The sequence below is a fragment of the Danio rerio genome, chromosome 19, assembly GCF_052040795.2.
Source record: "Danio rerio strain M-AB ecotype USA chromosome 19, GRCz13ab, whole genome shotgun sequence".
NCBI lineage: Eukaryota > Metazoa > Chordata > Actinopteri > Cypriniformes > Danionidae > Danio > Danio rerio.
The window spans coordinates 5,817,972-5,839,736 of NC_141039.2; the positions used below are offsets into that span (position 1 = coordinate 5,817,972).

At 39.0% G+C, this 21,765-nt stretch overlaps 1 protein-coding gene across 3 annotated transcripts in view; it reads left to right on the top strand.

Moving 5' to 3' along the window:
* Positions 1-2,254: 2,254 nt before the first annotated feature.
* Positions 2,255-21,765, top strand: part of cdk12 (cyclin dependent kinase 12) — a 49,152-nt gene continuing 29,641 nt past the window's right edge. For all 3 annotated transcript variants that reach the window (XR_015516393.1, XR_015516394.1, XM_087295289.1), the window contains exons 1-3: positions 2,255-4,078; positions 12,587-13,270; positions 21,335-21,535. Coding sequence is in view for 1 of the 3 variants with exons in the window: in XM_087295289.1 (XP_087151415.1) it covers positions 3,012-4,078; positions 12,587-13,270; positions 21,335-21,535 (1,952 nt within the window). In the remaining 2 variants the exon portion in view is untranslated. The remainder of the gene's footprint in view (positions 4,079-12,586; positions 13,271-21,334; positions 21,536-21,765) is intronic.

Sequence of the window (21,765 nt, forward strand, 5' to 3'; positions counted from 1 at the left end):
GTAGTTTCTAGACATCTGTCGTTTCTGGAATGCAGATAAAGAGAGCCTTTGACAGTTATTTTATGAATGCAACGTTGTAAACAATTTCTGGAAAGAACTAGCCAAATATAAGTTTTTAAAAGACAAAACTTAGCTATTGCTTTACATTAAAATATATTACTTTTTTTATGAAAACAAATCCAGCAAGCGTATTGTTAATCTCTTTATTTTATTGGTAAAATTTCACATACACAAACAGAAATTGCCAAGTCATCTTCCACAATAACTGTTTTTTGTATTGATTTTAATTGGTTTATTTCTACTGTGAAAATATTGAAAAGCAAAAAGTCTGAGATTTGTATTATTTATTATAAGTTTTTTTTATTCCTCTGTTAATTCTTAATTTTTCTTTTATATTATTTTATTTTTCACCATTGTTTTATTAGTTTTTTATGTTCACCTTTTAAGATGTTCATGATGGTTTGTGCCATAAAAAAGTATTATCCAAACAATCCTCTGAACCCAATACTTATATACTGATCCGTTAAGTATCAATGGTGTGAAAATTATATACATACCTACATAAATTTATTAACTTTTACATTAAAAAGTTAAGCAGAACCACCTTGTTGCCTAAATACAAACTTTTTTGGAGCACTTATTTGAGATTGAATGGAAAAAAGGTTAGAACTTAAATACTGTCTCACCATTCATTAATTCACTTTCTTTTAGTCCCTTTATTTATCAGGGGTCACCACAGCGGAATGAACCGCCAACTTATTCAGCACATTTTCACGCAATGGTTTTTGTTCTGGAAACATCCACACACACTTATTCACACTCATACACTACGGACCATTTTAGTCTACCCAATTCACCTGTACCGCATCTGTACAACCATTTTCATATGTTTTGGAGTTGCCCTCAATTGACAAATTTCTGAGCCAGTGTTTCTGATCCACTTATTCAAGCTATTAACATAAATCTAGACCAGTGGTCACCAAACTTGTTCCTGGAGGGCCGGTGTCCTGCAGATTTTAGCTTCAACCCTAATCAAACACACCTGAGCTAGCTCATCAAGGTCTTACTAAGTATACTGGAAACATTCAGGTGTGTTGAAGCAAGTTGGAGCTAAACCCTGCAGGAACACCACCCCTCCGAGATTGGTGACCCCTGATCTAGACCCTAACTTCTTGACAGCCCTTTTTAAAATAATATTGTTTTCTGGGTTTTCACCTTTAATGTGTAGGACAGTTGAAAGTATTGACAGGAAAGCATGGGGAGGGGAAGGATCAGCATAGGACTGCGAGGCGGGAATCAATCTCAGATCGCTGCGAGCACCGGAGTGCATGTGTCTCTGGTATTTCAGAAAGAGTCGACTTGACTTTTGCATCTCGCCAGGTTATTGCTTTTTCTACTCTTTTAGCAAGACGTGCCATTCTTATCAAATGGAAACAGGTAATTCCTCCATCACATGACTTGTGTGGATCAGAGAAATCTTTAGCTTCCTAAAACTTAAGAAATGAAGTTGTTGCAAATGCAGAGTGTACCAAGTCTTTATATAAATGATAGCCATTCTTATAATCGATATTTGCTTGTGATAGACTATTAATCACAGAAAGTTTATCTATAGAATTTAATTTAGAAATTAAACATATTTATATAATTTGTTATATAATACATGAGGGTATACATGGCCTAGCCATAATTATTACATGAGTCTTATGCTGTATATGCTAATATGACATGATTGTTCATGAAATGATGTAATTAACGAGTCTGCAACTTCACGTGTTCATGTAGCCTACATAATAGAAATGTAAATAGAAAACATTATTAATGTATTTATTTATATCATTATACATAATATATTTGTCTTAAATGCTAAATAATTTATAAACTAAACTTTGATTAATGTAGTACTATTAATAGTGAATCAAGTGTGAGTGAAGTGAATCAACTTGATGCTGTTCTCTCTGGTAAACTTCAGCACAACTGAAGCGCGACTGAAGGCGGGATACAGCCGTCTGTTTTGATTGGCTCTCGCTTAGTTCCCATGACGATTGACAGAATCGTGTTCTAGAGAAACTAAATATATACGCGATTTAATATTTTTTACGTTTGCAGTTTCGTTTTTGTCACTATTTATAAACAAAACAGCACACTATTTCTGGGAAAGCGCGACGAAATATTCAATTCTGTTGTAAATGTTGTAACCCTGCTATTTCCTTTTCCGTGGGATGGGCTTAAACGGCGCATGCGCGGAACAAGCAGCGCATAATTTTGGCTGTAATGGATGAAGTGAATTCTCTCTGAGTTAAGGGCCGTGGAGGGTTTTATATCCACGAACATCGCCCAATTTCTGGGTCTGGTTTCTTCCCAGAGCCGCTTAAGTGAACTGGAATCAATTTGAACACATAAATATGCGATCATTTCCGATGAACATGAAACTGCAGAGAGTTTACACTGAACATTAAAGCGAATATGTGAACAAGAAGCAAGCGGGTCAAGTTTTATTTTCAGTTATGTGGGACAATATCCCTACACAGCGAGCTTTACTGCTTCAGAGCTCAGAAACCGTGTGCAAGGAGAGCCACACGTCTGTTTAGACTTTGATATCGAGCAAGGATAAACAGTCTAAAACAAGGACAGCCTGTATTTTTCTTCTTTCTTTTTGTCTTTTCGGGGGACGCTAGCTTGGCTAAAGCTAGCCGAGAAGCGCGAGCGCAATGCGCTCCCTGAGGCACCCTGGAAACCGCCAGTGATGCCATCCTGAAGGACATATCGTTAAAAATCGTTTTTGTTTTGGTCTTTGCACTCTTGGATTTATTTTGACGCGATTTGAGGAGGCCACGGGACCGGGGATGAGTTGTGGATAACCTATGCGCATTCAATCGCGTGCGCATCTTTGTTTTGCTTCCCCATTACTCCTCCATCTGGCAAGATTTCACACTTTTACTCAACACTGAGCGATTTGTGCTGTTCATGTGCTGTCTTGACCGCATAGGTCCGCGTCTCCGGAGGACAGAGGTATGCCTGGATCAGACCGCCTGCATGGGACCAAGAGGAAGGCTGAATCGCTGTACCACCAACAGCTGCAGGCGGCCGCCGGGGATGGTCAGCCGCTGCAGCACGCGGGCTCCGGTAGGCATCTTACCAAGACGACGAGCTCCTCGTCCACTTCTTCTAAGCACAAACGAAACAAGTCCAAACACGAGGCCGAAACTGGCGCGTTGTGCGTTGTCTCCGCGCGTCCAGCAGCGGGCGCTATCAAGCCTCTGGTGGAGTACGACGACATCAGCTCGGATTCGGACACGTTCCTTGACTCCCCCGCCACCGGGAACCCGGTGGACACCAGAGACGCCGAACAGCTAGATCTGTCGGACTACGGTGAGGTGGTGGCGGGGGTCGCCAAAGAGAACCGGACTCATAAACGCAAGCGCTCCCGGAAGAAATCCAAAGACCGGCATCGGGTCAGGGAGTCTGCGGAAAGACCAGTAGGGGCCAAAAAGAGCATCAAGGACCGGGAGAGGGTGAGCAAAGAGAGCCGAAAGAAGGTTAAGGAGAGGGCTAGTCCAGTCGCGTGCCTTGCTGCTTCATCATCCAGACGCTCCGGTGAGACCGGTGCCAAAAAGCTCGGCGGCGGCGAATCGGTGTCCTCCAGCGCGGTGCAGTCAGCTGTCAGCCTGGGCAGCAGCGCCTCCTCCGCATCTTCCTCCATCAGTAAGGAAAGCGTGCGTTCATCCAAATCTCGCAAAGAAAAGAGAAGGAACGAGGAGTATGAGGAGGACCGGAGCCATCGAAAGGCCGCAAAGAGTCGCAAGTCTAGCCCTAAAGGGAAAAGCCAGTCCCGGAGGACCGTGGTGGACAGTCCTTCCGTTGCGGAGCTCGAGAACAGTTACTCCTCCAAACGCAAGGCCGCGAGCCCGAGCCCGTACAGAGAGCCGCCCAGGCGGAGCAGACAGAGGTCCGAGAGCCCCTACGGGAGAAGGAGGTCTTCCAGCCCTGAGAAGGATGGGAGTCCGTATGTGAGCAGAAAACACTCACCTGGAAGTCCTTACGCGAGCAGACGCTCACCCAGCAGCAGTCCAGTGTCCAGGTGTGTGCTCACTACATATTAAACGCACAGTTCACCCTAAAATTATAACGCTGTCATCATTTACTCACCTTTTACTTGTTTCAGGCCTTTGAGTGTCCTTCTTCTGTTAAACACTTAAAAAATAATTTTTGCTGTAACCATTGACTCCCATAGTATCTGTTTTTCCTAACATGGAAGTCTGTGGTTACAGGTAGGCATGGGCCGGTGTAAGATTCTGATGGTATGATAACCTTGGATAAAAAAATATCACTGTTTTATGGTTCGATTGTATTGTGATTACTGCTCTAAAATATATTATTTTTAAATGTCTTAGTAAAACAGGGCTTCTGCAGGTTTCCTCGCGTCAAATTTAAGACTTTAAAACCTTCCTTAATACCATTATGAATTCAATTTTAGACTTTCACATGGCAAAATGCTAATAACTTTCATTAATAACCAGTGAAATTTCTTTACTTACCATATTAAAATTCAGTTATTTCTTAGCCACACATTTTAAATAATGGTTCAAAACAAACAAATTCTGGTTCTTTACATATTTATTGTTATAACCTTTCTTTTAAAAGCTATAATAAACAAAATTTCTGTGCAACAAATTTATGCATCAAAACATGAAGAACTTTCAAACAAATTTTAATGTAAGCATGTAAGAAATACCATTAAACCATTGCTAAATGGTTAATAAATGTTAATTTTGTTAATCGTTTTGTTTAGATTGATTTGTTGATTGTCAATTGGCCATAGCTTTATATTGACAATTAGTGAAAATTAACACCTGTTTAAAAGTATTTAAGACCCACAACAGCATATTTGAGTCAATTAAATACTTTTTAAGAGCTTTCAGGACACCCTGAAAAAACTCAAACTTTTTCCTCTTTGAACATAATGGATTTTATTTTAAGAAACATTTATAATTTTTGGGGGCAGTAAATATGTCATGCTGAATAATGAAAATGATTCATGGACTTCTGCTGTCTTCATTAGTTTCAAAAACACTGATTTCTTTAGAATTTGAAACTGTTGTATATTTTCTTCTGCTGGAGATACTGTTGTCCTAAAAAAATTAAATAAAAAATTCTTTACATACCTTAGGAACGGTATAACAGAAAATTTTGGGGGTTTTAAAACCTTGTCTCCTCTAAACCGCGGTTTACCTTGAAAACGGTCATCATCCCATGCCTAGTTATAGATTTTCAGCATTCATCAAAATATTATCTTTTGTGTTCAGCAGAATAAAGAAATTCATAAAGGTTTAGAACCACTTGAGGGAGAGTAAATAGTGAGTCAATTTTTACATTTTGGGGGAACTTTCCCTTTAGTTCACACATCTGACAGCAGTATGTTGAGAGTTAAGATTGGCAGAAACTAGAAATGTCAATGCCAGTTCTGTGTTATATTGATCTTTTATATTGTTCTTTCATATCCTAAAATGACATTTAGAGAAGTGATCCAGCATTATTCAGTTGTAAAAACTTTTTGCTCGTAAGAAGCTATGAACTAAATCCAAAATAGCAGTGCATTGGTGTCTGAAATTAATATATAGTGAACATAAGTAGAAGATACATAATGTGGTTTAAAGTAAAGTTATTTACTTTTGTGCTCCGTAATGCTACATTTTAATATTTTTTTCTCAAAATGCAATTTTATTTTTAATGATTTTTTAAGTAACAGAGTTAGACATGGGCTGGTATAAGATTCTGACCGTATGATAACCTTGGATTAAAATATCACGGTATTGTGATCACTGCTCTTAAACATGCTATTTTAAAATATATGTATTTTTTTGAAAGATTTGAAATGTTTTGGAGCAGTCAACGTGTCAGGCTGAGTAATTCAAATGAATCAGACTTCTGCTGTCTTCATTAGTTTCAAAAACACAGATTTCTTCACGATTTAAAATGGCATCTTTGGACGTCTTTTCTGCTGGAGATTCTGTTGTCCTAAAAAAACAAAAAAGCAACTACATCTAACAAAAAAGCAAATAAAAAATACCTTACACTCACCATAGGAACGATATTACAGAAAGATTGGCGCTTTTAAAACCTTGACTTGTCCAAACCGCGGTATACCTTAAAAGGTTATCGTCCCATGCCGGAACAGAGTGTAACAGTGGGCTGTTTCTAGGCTACTTCTCATTTAAGATGACTGATACTTCTACATATTAGAATAAGGTGATCTGTTAGTATTTTCAGTGTTTATTTTTTAAAAAAAAAATTGACATCTAAATATAAAAAAATACAATGTTATTATTATTTTTTTTAAATAGCTTACTTCTGTCATGAATATTTATTTCATGACATATTTATAACCATTGAATATTTATTCAATTACCATATGATTGTCTGCATTAGGTTATTATTAGCATTTTTACTTAGTAGTTTTGCGTTTATAACAGCTCACAGGGTTGTAGCTTATCTTTTATAAGTAGTGGGCTTTTTATATTTATAGCATGATATTAATTTTAATGGAATTTGTTTAAGGGTGCTTTCACACCTACACCTTTGTTTCGGAACGTGTCTCGATTGCCCAGTTAGCGCGGTTCGATTGGCATATGTGAACAGGGCAATCGAGCTCTGTTCCGCGCCAAAGTAATCGCTCCGAGATCGCTTGAATGAGGTGGTCTCGGCTCGATTGAAACGAACCCTAGAGCGGTTCGATTGCAGTGAGAAAGCGATCCGATCCAAGTGCGGTTATATCACAGTGTTTTATGGATATGTAATAGGCTTACGGCCATATGAAGAGAGAATTATGAGTATGGCGGGAATTTTCGCGTGTCTCCGGATGCCCGCAAACGAGTGATGATCTTCCGGTAATCCTGCGTCTCCCTCCCAGTCCTCAAATAGGCATCGTCGCCCACCCTTCTCACCCCTCCCCACCGCATCTCTCCTCAGACACATCGCGTGCGCGCACCCTGTCAATCACCATCAAACCACCACCTCTCCTGATAGCTTAGCGGGACGCTGCAAAATAAACCCTGACCAATGTGAGGAGAGTTTACTCGCACGTGACTTGTTTTAGCTATTTTGGTCCGTTTAGAAACTTTGCAATGTGAAAGCGAACCGCTCCAAGAGCAAAGAGCAACAATGTAACATTTATAATCTCTGTTTCGGAACAACTGAATCGATTCACAGGTGTGAAAGCACCCTAAATGCAAGTCTGCATACTAAAACTTGATCGGCAATTTAACTTAGTATAACATTCTGACGATATGATAACCTTGGATAAAAATATCACAGTTTTACAGTATCACATTATTGTAATTAGTGCTCTGAAATATGTTGTTTTTGAATATCTGTACAAAACAACATTTTGTCCCATTGAACACAATATAATTTATTTTAAGAAACGTTTAAAATATTTTGGAACAGTATCTTTTGATATGGAGGGTCCTTTTTAGGAGATACTGTTGCCCTAAAAAACTAAAATAGTTGAAAAAACACGTAAATAAAAAAAGCTTGAAGATACATTACTAGGAACGTTATAACAAAGTTTTGGTGGTCTTAAAACCTTGACTTTTCCAAACTGCGGTAAACTTTAAAAACTGTTATCGTCCCATGCCTAGTACATACTAAAGAAGTTGCTTGTAAAAAGCTGTTTGTTACTCTTGGTAATCTATATTACAGGTCTAGAGCGCTGTGATTTCTTATATCTCAGTATCCTCACAAGAAGTCATGAACTTTGTCAAGTTATGCTTTAATAAATGAAAAAACTGCACACCAAATCTGATCACAACATGGATTAGTGTCTGAATATTAGTTGATTATAAGATTAGATATGATTAGATCATAATCAAATGTTGTTATATTTATATTTTATATCTTAAAGTCTTAAAGCCCTAAAATTCAGAAATCTTGAAATGGAATAAATAAATTTGGCAGAAAAAGTAACGTGGAATAAAAGATTGTTTATGATGATATAGGGCAGTGCAGATCTATATTTAGCTGGGCCTAACCTTGCAGGCTTTAATTAACCAATTACTGCTATCTGTGTAGTACAAACTGCACTTACTACAATCAGCTAGGATTTGAAAAATATTCCCTCAAGACATTTTTGCAGTTTTCATCATAGCAGTTTACCACCAATCGCTCATTTATGTGAGCAGTGATGGTCTGCATTTGAAAATTAGTGGTGAACATCCAAGCCTTTTTTTTGATCAAGACATATAAAGGGCAGAACCCATCGTTACCACTACAAGTCACAACATGTTTCATTCACAAAGCTGTCGTTTGTATGGGTTTTTCTTGTTGAATGACCCCTCCTTCAGAGATGAGACCTTTATCAATGTTTATGTTTTAAACTAGTGGAAAGAAGAGTGGAGATGCGTTGAAAAATAATAAATTGTATTTGAAGTGAGACATTTTAAGACTTGATTTGATCAAGTGATTTTTACAAGATGCAGGGGCGCCCCCAAGGGGTGGCCAGGGGTGGCCACGGCCACCCCTCGGTAAACTCTGGCCACCCCTGTGGCCACCCCTTTGGCCACCCCAATATAATTTTGCTGTTGACATTATGTACTTATAAATCCACAACATTTAAATAAATAAAATGCAGCCACTAAATTATTGTTGGTGTTACTGACGTAGCTGATTCATTGTCTCTCCCCCTTAGTGCTGGTTCAATGCTGAATGCTGGTGAAAGCAAACTGACGCATGCGCGCAGAAAACCATTCCCGCGCGCCTCACGCACTCCCGTGTGAATTCCGATTGGTTGTTTGCATGCACGCCGACAAAATACAGTACGCGCCGCTCATGCGTCGTGAAACGGAGTAACAGCCTTTTGTGCAGAGGTGAAAGTCGACTTAAGTTTATGTAATATGCTGATGATGATGATGATGTTACTTTCACTAAGCATGCCTTTAAAGCAGAAAGGAGGGATAATGAGTCAGGGAGGTAAGACTTCATAACATGATTTCTCAGCCATGATCTCGTCTAAGACCACAGATAATTCTATAATACATTTTTTGTATTCTTTAGAATTGTCATAATTAATTTTCATGCAAAAGGTTTCTCAAGTGATCTTGGCATATCACTCCAGTTGTTGTTTTCCAGTAATATTTAGGACTGATTTCTGTTATTTATTCAGAATAATAATTGTATAATAATATTAATTGTATTTATTTAAAATAATTATAAATAAATTGTTATATTTATTGAATAACAAATCTAACAATTCAAGGGAGGTGGGGTGTATAGGGTGGTTCGCCAAGGGTGTCATTTAAACTAGAACCGCCACTACCCTTCACGATCGTGGTTGACAGCACGCACACACCTTCAATAGACAGCAATGGCAATTTAATATTTACCTTAAGGTACAGTTTATCAATAGAAGAAGCTGCATTAATAAAATGGCTCAAAAAGTAATATGGATAAATGATATTATTAGGTATAGTGAGTGTGTATATAGTAATGCCTTTTTGGTTCAGTTTGATCATTTGTTTGGGTTATTAATAAACTCATTATTCTTTCATTCATTTTCTTTTCGGCTTAGTCCCTTTATTAATCCAGGGTCGCCACAGTTAAATGAACCGCCAACTTATCTAGCACATTTTTACACAGTGGATGCCCTTCCAGCAGCAACCCATCTCCGGGAATAATAAACTCATTAATCTTTATTAATTTTAGACATGGCATATACCATATGATGTACAATAAAAGCACGTAATATATGAAAAGTGTTTTTAAACTAAACATAGATTTTTATTTGGTTTGCACATGTACTTTCTGAATTACTTCAATGAATAAATAGCAATATTTCAAGAAGAATTAATTAAATGAATAAAAACTACAATATTACATTTACCAAAAACAAAAATATAACATTACACTTAATTCATTATTTATTTGTGTGCCACCCCAAGATTTGGTGCGGCCTCTTCTGGCCACCCCTAAGAAAGTTTTCTGGGGGCGCCACTGACTAGATGTCGTATTGGACATATGAGCAATATCACACCAGTAGCAGTGCGATATGGCTGTATATCAGCACTGCTGGGAGGCGTGCCTTAGCATTCCACCAGTGCTGATATAACACACATGTACATGTAGCCTCTTGTTAGAAAGTAATTCCGTCATTCCCAGTTCATAATAGTCATAGTCATAATAGTATGTTTTAGGATGCAGATGCATCATTTGCTTCTGTTACTTTCTCCTTTGTTTTTTTGCGCTTCTCTTGCGTTTGTTCGTTTCGGACAGGATCGGATATCAAAGCAATTCAATGATCTTGTGCATATTATTTATATGAGCTCAAAAAGTTTGTCATTTCAAATATAGACGAGATTGCGAGCCCTCTGGACAAAGTGAAAACGTTCGCACTTTTAGACGGGCTCATAAAACAACAACAGGGCACTGCAAATTTTGTTCTTCTTGTCTTTTTGGCTGTTTATCAAGAGTGCAACAAGGTTTGTTTGAGCTCGGGTCCACCATGGCTTGTTCTATGTATATATTATTACGATGTATTACAATTAGGGTTGTAACGGTATGAATTTTTTATGGTATGATAATCGTCTAAAACAATACCACGGTTTGACGGTTTCGCGGTATACGGTATGTTACAAATGTTACAAAATAATAGAACAGTGAAGCAAATTTGACTTTTTCCAAATAATATATTTTCAGTTACTATAAACAACACCACTAACAATGAACAAATAAAAAAATAATAAAATAATAAATAATGTGTCAAAGTCCAAATAAAGTCCAAATAAACATGGTGCAAATCCTCAGTAAAAAAATAGATATAAATATTTACTATACTATAAATAGTTACATAACGAAACTAGATTCAATATGGACCATCCTTAGGTTTTATGTGCCAGCATGGATATGGTTGTCTGTGGATATGGATTTGGATATGGTTGTCTGCAATGCAGACAAACAGCTGCACCTTCATTTGCGTCTTTTGAAAACAGCAAGAGCAGCAGTTCGTCTTTGCTGTGTCACTGTTTTGTCATGTTTCTGTGCTGCTGTGCATGCAAAAGTACTTAGTATGAGAATTATTTCATGCAAATTTTTTTTTTTTATGTTTTATTTAGCCGCGCATAAATGTATGCCTATCTCTCATTCCGTGTTGTTCAAAACGCTCGTTGTTGGTCCACAAACAAAAGCGAAACCTATGCTTATTGGTTGTGATATAGCGAGTTTGAACCAATCTGGGCATGGAGGAGGGACAATGCATCAATATATCATGTCTGGTTTGTCCGGAGACACAGTGACGAGCGTTTCTTTGTCCAATCAGCGTTGTCAAATTTTGATGACGTAACCAAACTGATTCCGGAGCCTCTGAAAGTCCGCGAATGTTATGTGATACAGCACTGGAAAGCTGAGATTCTCTTCTTTATGCCAATCTTTGGATTGTATGAATCGGATCAGCGGATCAAAAGTTATTAAACATTTAAGAGCAATACTTATTTTTAGCCGCGGGCGGCTGTCTCGGTCTTTAAGGGTTAAAACCGTTGATATGCAATTGTTCATGGTATGATAATCGTGCACGTTCAAATCGTGGTAGACCGTCATACCGGTATATTGTTACAACCCTAATTACAATGTTTCGGCTGTGTATTTAAAACATGGCGGTTCCTTTGTTTTCATTCTGGCTTGTTGCTCAAGTGAACGATGTATCTTTTTAAACCAATAGCATTCAGCTGCACGTCTAGCTCCACCTTTTGGTACCCTTGGTACCCTTTGCAAATGATGCCGAAAAAGTGTTACGCCTTTTGACAGTGGAAACGGCCATATAAGCATACCAAACCGTACCGTAGTGTACCACTTAGTGGAAACAAGCCATTAGCCACACCCAGTACCTCAGACAGATCTAATCTGAGGCTGCGTCCGAAACCGCATACTTCCATACTATATAGTACGCTAAAATCAGTATGCGAGCCGAGTAGTATGTCCGAATTCATAGAATTCGAAAATCAGTAGGCGAGAAGTATCCCGCTGCGCTATCCCATAGTGCCCCGTGAGAGAATTCATGAATGGAAGTGAGGCGACGCAACTGATGCAGGTATGTCATGTGACCATGACAAAATGGCGGATGTAGTACGTCCGAATTCCATTCATACTTTTCACATTCATACTGTATAGAACGTACTTTTCTAACGGCGAGTAGTACGTTTAAATTCAAATGCAGTACCTACTGAGTAGTAGGCGGTTCCGGACACAGCCTGAGAATTTAACTGAAAGCAAACAGGAAGTGCATTTTTAGATTTAAATAAAATATTACTAAAGCAAACATTTCATTTTTATTGTATTTTTATTTTCTTAATGACCTGCACAGATGAATTGTTCTTCACAAAACTAGCAATGTGAGCTAACAAAATCAATATGGTTAGTTTTGATTTAATGTGTACTTTTTAAAGTTGTTATACACAAGCACCGTTATCCTGCAGTTATATAGTAAATAGGTCATGTCATTGTGTACATGTTCAATGAAGTGTATTAAGTATTATCTAATATTATTTGTGTATTGTTTATTATTTGATAGCTGATTTGAAAGCATTTCTCTTCTCCTCCGCAGGACATCTCTGCGTGCCCGGAGCCGTTCTCCTCACTACTCCTCGTCCCGCCGTTCCACGTCCCATTCTCGCTCAAAGAAACATTCGTTATATTCCGGCGGGGCCAGCGGAGCCTCCTCTCACAGTAGTCGACCTGGCAGCCGGTCGCCTTCATCTTCACGTTTGCCCATCACCTCCAGCCTCGGAGCCGAACTCACAAGAAGAAAGCAGGAACGTCAGGCAGCTGCTGCCAAGAACTCTCCTGCTCTCCAACCAAACACGTCCAATGTGACAAACACACCAGTGAAAAACACTGATCCACCGCCACTGGAGACAGCAGCAGCAGCAGCGGCGCCCCCTGAGCCTCAAAGACCGCCCTCTCCACCTGCAATCACTGTGGCTGTGGAGGAGCCTGCTGCGCTTCCTCCTCCACCTCTCCCATTATCCAGTCCTCCTCCGCTGCCTCTAACGTCTCCTCCGCCTCTTCCAGCCAGCTCTCCTCCTCCTCCTCCTCTGTCTTCTCCTCCTCCTCTTCCTCTGAACAGTCCTCCGCCGGCTCCTCCACCTTTAGCGCCTGCACCGGCTCTTTCTTCACGGCCGAAAAGCCCCGCACAGAAGCCCGCGAAAAGTCCTGCGCACCAGATGAAGACCTCCACGCTTCCTCCTCTTCCCCTGCCGCCGGCTCTTCTGGGAGACTGCAGGGACAGGTGAGTGCTGAAAACACACACTTCATAGGGAAACTACTGTCTGTATGCAAGTTTTCCACAAATGAGAAATAGTACCACACGGATTAACTTGCTTTATTCTGAAATAAGCACTGACATCACCTCATTTTGTCTTATTAAGGCAGTTATTATCCTAAATGATTATTTAGATGCTTTTTTTTTTTGGTGATTTGTGTCATATTTGATCTTGTTTTCATTTCTGCACATGGACTGTTTTAACAGGCTGTATTTATTAGGTACAGGGCAATATGAGTAGCCTCCAGTTTGTTGGTGTAGTAATTCACACTTAAGCCCCGGTCAGATCACATGATTTTTATTGTCTTTTACGAAAGTCTCTATGTCAGATTATGCAAATTATTATTTTTTTCTTGATAAAATCTTGACTTGTCATTAGAGCCGCACAATTAATCGTTAAAAGATGGCGATCTCGATTCGACCCCCTAGACCACAGGTGTCAAACTCGGTTCCAAAAGGGCCGCAGCTCTGCACAGTTTAGTTCCAACCCTAATTAAACACACCTGATCAAACTAATTGAGTCCTTCAGGCTTGTTTGAAACCTACAGGTAAGTGTGTTGGAGCAGGGTTGGAACTAAACTGTGCAGGGCTTCGGCCCTCCAGGAATTGAGTTTGACACCCTTGCCCTAGACCAGGGGTCTCAAACTCAATTTACCTGGGGGCCGCAGGAGGCAAAGTCTGGGTGAGGCTGGGCCGCATAAGGGATTTCTCAAAAAAAGTCCTCAAATGTCATTATTAACAGTTTTAATTATTTCTTCTGAACATGAAGTGTCCTGAACATTAATAAAACATTGAGTGAAGATTATGAACAGTTCTTCTGAACATGGCATCTTTTGCCTACTTCTTGCTGCCAGAGACTTGACAGCGCTTCTTCTCACAAATCTGAACCACATTTGTCTTTAGAGCGGAAGCAGTTGAGACCCTCAGTATGGCTTGAAGATGATCATTTAGTCTAGACCTGTACTTTGACTTATTGAAGTCCTAGGGAAAAAAGTGGGGGAACTAACTCAAAACTTCCATTCCCTCACCTAAAAAAAAGGCGTATATATGTATAAATAAAACACCCCCACCCCACTCCAGTCACATCAGTCTGTACCAGTCTGTATCTACCTATAATATCAATATATATAAGATGCAGGGCAGGCACGTGCACACATAGGGCTCAACCTGTGCAGAGCACATCCCCTTTTTAGTCTTGCATAGAAAGTGCCCTTCCAAAATGATCAAAAGTGCCCCCGCGACGCGACACACCCTCGGTCCCGCCCTTCAGTAGGCGCGCGATAACACCGTTCTTGAGTATGCGCGCGACAACACAGCTGATCAGAACGCGCGCGACAACGCGCATTGAGTGACAAGCGCGCTGTGTACGGATAGAATCAGCGGAGCGGGGAGCACTCTCTCTCCCCGCTCCGCTGATTCTGTCAGAGTACAGCGGTCGGCGCGGGCCACAAAATATTGCACTGAGGGCCGCAAATGGCCCGCGGGCCGCGAGTTTAAGACCCCTGCCCTAGACGATCTTAATCCAGCATTTCTACGATTCTGCCAATCATATTTTCGAGTTCAGGAGAGAAGAAAAGGCGGCTGCACGAGTCTTTTCATTGTTTCACATACGTTGCTCAGTGACATTGACACCTCCAAATGATGTTGAATGAGTCACTTAATGTATTTATAAGGTATAATTCATCAAAAAATGTCATTTTTGTCTTAATATAAGGATGTTTTCGCGATCGGGAAATCACACATGACATAAGCTGCTGACCGTGAGCTGTTATCACAGAGAGGGTGCGTGCGCTCTACTTAATGATAAACGCGTGCGCTTCTACTTTAGTGAACATAACCTGCATATGTTGCGAGTAACAGGTAATTCAGTTGTAAATAATATTCAGTTTGTGTCACAGAGTGATTGTTTGGGAGCCGCACAAGAAGTATAAACAAGCACTTAGCAGTCAGAATGAAACCGAAAGTGTTTAAATGATCGTATCCCATTTTAGAGTTATGATTACGACAAGCATTTGATATGTTTTTTCTTTCATAGTGAACCCACAGTTGTGCATGAAAATAAATGTTTACAATGTTAGTATAAGTACTCCAGCCTGTATATTGTTGAATATAATCTGATAATGGCAAATGTCTGATCTTACCAGTGAATAAATTTGTCTAATATAACAGATTGCAAGCATACATCTCAAACATAATAATTCAACATCAGAATTATTATAAGTAGAATAGAATTATTTATAGAAACCAGAAGACCTACACATAATATTAATGTCGAGGTTGTGCCATATGTTTGTTTTTACCATACCTGTATTTTACATCTACAGAATCATGAGAAAATCGTGATCTTTATTTCAAGCAAAAAAAAACGCGATTCTCATTTTAGCCAGAATCGTGCAGCTCTACTTGTCATGGGTAACAAATGTGCCAGACTACACGTTCCTTCACGAACGGTTATCCCATGACATCTATGATGAGCATTATTTCCTAAAGCAGTCACAAGTGTTGCTAAAATGCTGTGCTTACACCAGATGCGGAAGAAGCTTCAAGCACAAGTGTTTAGTAAATGCAAAGTTTAGTAAATGCAAAGGCGCGAATGGTGCGGCGCGAATGACTCGAATTGCGCAAATGATGAATTGAACGTTTTGCACGTTTGACGGAATCCTCCTTCCAGGTTAAATTTCTGGAGGAGTTTGTGAGCTCACTGAGCTGGGTGCACCTCTGAATGTATCTAGTGGACTCAGACATGGCTCCAAACGAATCAATGCTGTTTTTCAGCCTTTATAGAGCACATAAACAGTTATTTTCTCAATAAAATCCATCCCCAACATGCGAATCCGCGTCTATTGTGTAGTGAATTTGACGTGCGAATGAAGTGAGTTAACTCAAATGTTCACACGTCTATTTATGTGCGAATATCGCTTTAACCTGCAGTCACTACTTTATTATTTCTTGTCAATGGGGATTAGAATAATCCGTCCTGTGATTCCTGTCCAATCAAATCACATAATACTGAACTACCTCAAGACATGGGTGCTTCATAATTGCAGCAAACTGTTTGGCATTAAAAGTGTCCAAGATGTCCAAAATCTTTACACACATTGACCCAGAGACTGTTTAGATGCATGTCGCTGATGAGAAGATGACGGATGTTTACTTTACGATGACCGAAATGGCCTTAAACACCCAGCAGGCACAAGACATTAACATGACATCAGATTGACGTTGCATTTTGTTTGGAATTAAAAAATCGGTTTGATGTCAACTCAACGTCAGGCCAACATCAATGTCTAACGTTCAACCTAAAACCAACCAAATATCAACATCTAATGATGTTACAGCTTGACGTTGTGTGGAAGTTACCACTATGACGTCTATCAGACATTGAATTTTGGTTGCCACACCTGATGAATAAATGTCAGTATTTGAAGTCAATATGATGTTGGTTTAAGATGTCGGCACGCTGTTGGATTTTGGTCACTTTATAACACAACCTAAAATCAACCAAATATCAACGTCAGTTGAGGTCGTTTTTGGACATGAAAATAACATTGTCCTTAGACGCTGACTAGACATTGAATTTTGGTCACCTGACAACATGACCTAAATCTAAATATAATATTAACGTCTTATGACGTTGTGTGCCCGCTGGGCAATAACTAGATGCACTACAGAATATTACGTTTACACGCATCCACAAATTAGATGTAAATGCGTCAGCTTTTAACAGTGTAATACTCATTACTCTTGAGTACTTTTAAAAGGGCTACTTTTTACTTTGAGTAATATTTACAACAGATACTGTTACTCTACTTGTACTACATTTTTAGGCAAGTAATGGTACTTGAGTATGATTTTTCAGTACTCTTTCCACCACTGCCAGTGATGCAGCTAGTTAGTCATGGTTTGATCTGCTTACATTCTCTTACTTGCATTACAAATATGGATTCTGTGATCTTCTTTGAGCTGCTGTTTTGGTTTAATGCCAGTGCTAATTGTATTCTTATTTATTTTTTGCCATTGTGAATATTCTTTTCCTTTTCTCTGAATACAGTGGTCCCTCGCAGTTTGGCAGATTTAGTTTTTTTTGTGCAATTTGACATGCTTTTGACACACATTGTGTTCTGCGTCCTGATTAGCTGTAAACAATTGTCAATCTTCTCCGTGTTTCCTGTACAATACAGAATGCGTTCAGCTTGCCAAATTACCATAGATTTTCGATCTCTAGCAGTGTGAGGTTGCAATAAGGGTTCTAACTGTCTGCAGTAAGAAAGGAAGTCGCACACCGCGTGTGCTACGCAGGGCCATGCATTTTAGAATTGTCAACATAGATTTATATAGGGGTCAGCAGCTGTCTGCAATGCCCAGTTGCGTCTCAGGGCACTATTCATATTTCTGCCGTGCCACAGAGCGCCATCTGTATAATTTCATTTTAAATCACGCATGAATGTGCGCATCAGTTGTGCGTTACTTCCAACTGTCATGCTTCCGGTGTGCGACCCTCTTAAGGATGGAGTCTGCTTTAGCTTTGTGGATCAGTGACTGTAGGAAAAAGAAAATTCCTCTGGATGCCAACATTATGTGCACAAAAGCTAAAAAGCTTTATGAACCTTTCGCTGACAGCGATGAATGTTTGCGCCTGACAACGGGTTTTGATCTTTGGTTTCACTCTACTGGACTTATTTTTATATGAATGTTTGAACTTTGAGAGTGTTTAAACTAGAGAAAAGTGTGAAAATGTCAATGCCTGTCTGAAAAAAGTGTAAAGTATGTAGTGAGAGGTTTACAGCCTTAAAGCATCTATAATAATTGTAAAAATGAAGCTACTTCGCGGATTTCACTTATTGTGAGTTATTATTAGAACTTAACTCCCAAGATAAACGAGGGACCACTGTACTACCAATGGACCTACCTGAAAAACGTAAAGCTTTATTTTATTTCCACGTTTTTTCTGTTGTGTTTCTTTATAGAGATGATGTTTGTTCAAGTTTTATAGTGTTCCTTTGGGTTGTTCTCTACTAGTAGTTTTTCAAAAAGGGCGAAATTTTAATTCTGCCTAAAAAGTGCATGCCTTGTTTCTGAGCATAGTGTTGCAAACAAAAACATTTTAGCTCTTTGGTTTAGTACATATATGAAGATTTTATTACAAATTCAAGTGGAAAAAAAGGTTGTTCTGTAATGGTATACAATAAACCAAATTATGAATAATCAGAATTAGGCATGCATGAACCGCTATAAGTTTCTGACGGTATGATAACCTTGGATAAAAATCTCACAGTTTCACGGTATTGTAATTACTGCTCTAAAATAAGTTCTCTTTAAATGTCTGGATTAAAAAAAAAAACAACTGTGAGCATTTGTCGGTCCATTTGTAACCGATTAATGGTTAAAAACAATTTTAAATATTTTATATGTTTTTAAAGTTTGGCTACATAAGGGGCCGATCACAGCGAACGCGCTTCTTACGTTGAGAGGGGCATCTTTTGAATGGCTATGACCCTGACCATGGCTTGTTATTTTATGTATATATTATTACGATGTAATGTCTTGGCTGTGTTTCTAAAAAAATGGCTCTTCCTTTGTTTTCATTCTGCTGGCTTGTGTACAAGTGAATGACGGATCTCTGTAAACCAATATCGTTCAACTGCACGTCTAGCTCTGCCTTTTGGTACCAAAAAAGTGGTACGGTATGGCCATGAAAGTGTACCGTACTGTACCAATTAGTGGAAACAGGCCATAAGCTGACATACGAGTGATCTGTTGATGAATCGTTGCTTTAAAGCACTCCGGTGTCTGTGTTTGTGGTTACACTCAGTAAACAGCAGTGAGTTCGGTGAACTGATGACCTTCACAGCCTATTAAAGTCATTTCTATTAATTTTGTGATCACAATGACAAATCAGCGTTGTTTAAGAACGCACTCAAATGTTAGCGGAAAATAGACATTTTAAAATTTTCTTTAGCGATTGGTATTGAGTTCCAAGATCATGACAAAATTAAATCAGAGTTGGTGCTAAGATGCCAGTTGTGTTTTGTACACAAACAAATGTATAATTTAAGGAACTTGCCGCTGTATATAATTGCAGTTATCACTGCTGAAAGTTGTGTGTTTGTGGCCACAGTGAAACCTGTCTGCTGTCTCCATTTGCACATACCTCCATCACATGATCAAGTCTTATTCTTGCCTGTTTGTATGTTTATTCTCACTGCATGTGAGCATGTTTGGCCTGTAAAGAGTGTCAGCTGAGAATAAGATGTTATTTGCTGTTGGCGTCTGGTGGTTGCACTAAATGCAAATGGATTTGTTGACAGAAGTCGTTGTTGCTAAAAACACCATTAGATGGGTGCTTGAGTTAGTGTGCGTGGCTTATTTCTTTGGTTCATACGTTTTACGCATGCCATGTCGAAGTATTTACACTTAACGAACAAGGTGCAATTTATTTCTGTTTATGAAATTTTATCTCTAGTTATTTATGCTTGCGTGTTAATAGCATCTGCTTGGTTACCTTCTTTTACAGTAAATAGTTATTTCCCTGCCAAAAACTAGACTGAGTGGACTGTGTAACCTCTTAGCCAGGAAATGGGAGCAGTACTCATCAATCCAGAATACACAGTTTCCCATGTCATGTAAATTCCTGACTCGTATCAGCTGTAACTGCACTTTTATATCATGGATGTCACAACACATTTTAGGAGACCTGCTTTTGGTCTTAAGTTGTGGCAAAATATTTCTTTATATTCAAACATTACTGCATTCCTCTTACTTTCTGCTATATTTGGTTACAGACTTGTAAAAAAGGGTTTAATGCCTTGCATTCAGTTATAAAAGGTGCCACATACTGCATCGATTCAATAAGTTGAATTATTGTCTAATATCTACATAGTAGGTATGTGGCTACGGTAAGTTCAAATAATTTTCAGTAGCTGTTTTATAAGTTCATTTATTTTCAAGAAAATATCCGAAGAATCAAAAGGTCCATATTGACCGTATTTGGAAGGATTGTGAATATTAATGAGCTCAACTTTAACGCTTGCAGCCATCTCTCTCTCTCTGTGACAGACACAAAGGTTGTGTTGATCAAATGTAGGCTAATTTATAATTAAACTCTACAAAAGAGACTGATGTATTGTTCTAGTTTGAAGCTATGGTGTCAAAGCATGACATTTAATAAACAAATGACGTTTAATAAGGTGTGTTACAGTTCTTTTACTTAAAAAAAAATGATGGTAAGAGCTGAGTGATTGACGTGACTCTTAAACGTATTTTATACCAAGCACACACTTGTGTTCAGGTTTTTTGAGACGTACACAGCTAAATTCACGAAAAATTATCAAACGATACAATTAAACATGCCTTGTGCCTCTTTTGAAGAGAGCTGAATATATTTATAATCTTTATATTTTCTCTTTTGTGTCCTGATGAGCATATGTAAAGATGGCTACTGGAATTTATGGGTAACGAATAGTATCTCCCATTTTTAAAATAAGAGTCAATCATATTGAGTTTAATATAAACTTAAATAAACTTAGAATAGACTTAAACTAGAAATGGTCATTGTTGTCTTCCTAGTAAATGTTGTGGCTTATCAAACACAGCCGGAAGCATCCATATTAATCATCCCAGAGCAACATATCAGTGTTATGACTTCAAATGTGCCAAAGATGTTGCTGCTTTGTCATGTTTGGATGATATAGAACTTGACCAATAGTACATGCGAATCTCGATAGTGTGCCCTGTAAGTCACGTAACAGTCTGCTTTGTCTTCTGATAGCTTTATTTTTTACCAGGGTTTTACACGAGACCAAGAAAACAATGGTGGTTGAGGCTCGGGGTGTGGCCATTTCCATGTACTGAACTCTTTATTATTCGACTATGCATATGTATACCCAGGTTTTCTTTATAGGGAACCTTAATAGGTTAAGGCGAAAGTCAGGCGAGTGAGCTCTATCTGGAATTTGAAATAAGGTTTTTCTTTTTGGAAAAAATATGATTTTTGTATTGGCTGCTTTGCTAACTTTTTTGTTGTTCTTTCAGTCCAAAGAAGAGTGGTCTTTCCCAGAGGTTGTCACGAAAGGAAAGGGAGAAGGAGAAGGAAAAGGAGAAAGAAGTGAGGACACGCCTCCTCAGTGAGTTGCCCCTCCCTCCGGTACTTTCTGGTGGAGACCCTTCACCTCCGCAGTCTCCTGCTCGGGTATCACCTCCGCTACTGCAGCCCAGCTTCAAGAAGAGACCAAAGTAAGTGCATCTGCTGCCTTCATTCACAGCCAAATTGATATATATAAGATCTGATGCTTTTGACATGTACTGTACCTTATTATATGCATACATGTTAATAGCAATACCGGCCTTTTTATGAGTAGCGATATTAGCTTAGTCAGTGTAAGCCCGTTTGCGATACTGAAAGTGTACGTGGTGTTAAATTTTACATATAGCTGTCTTTTGCATGGCGGACAGCATCTGGCGAT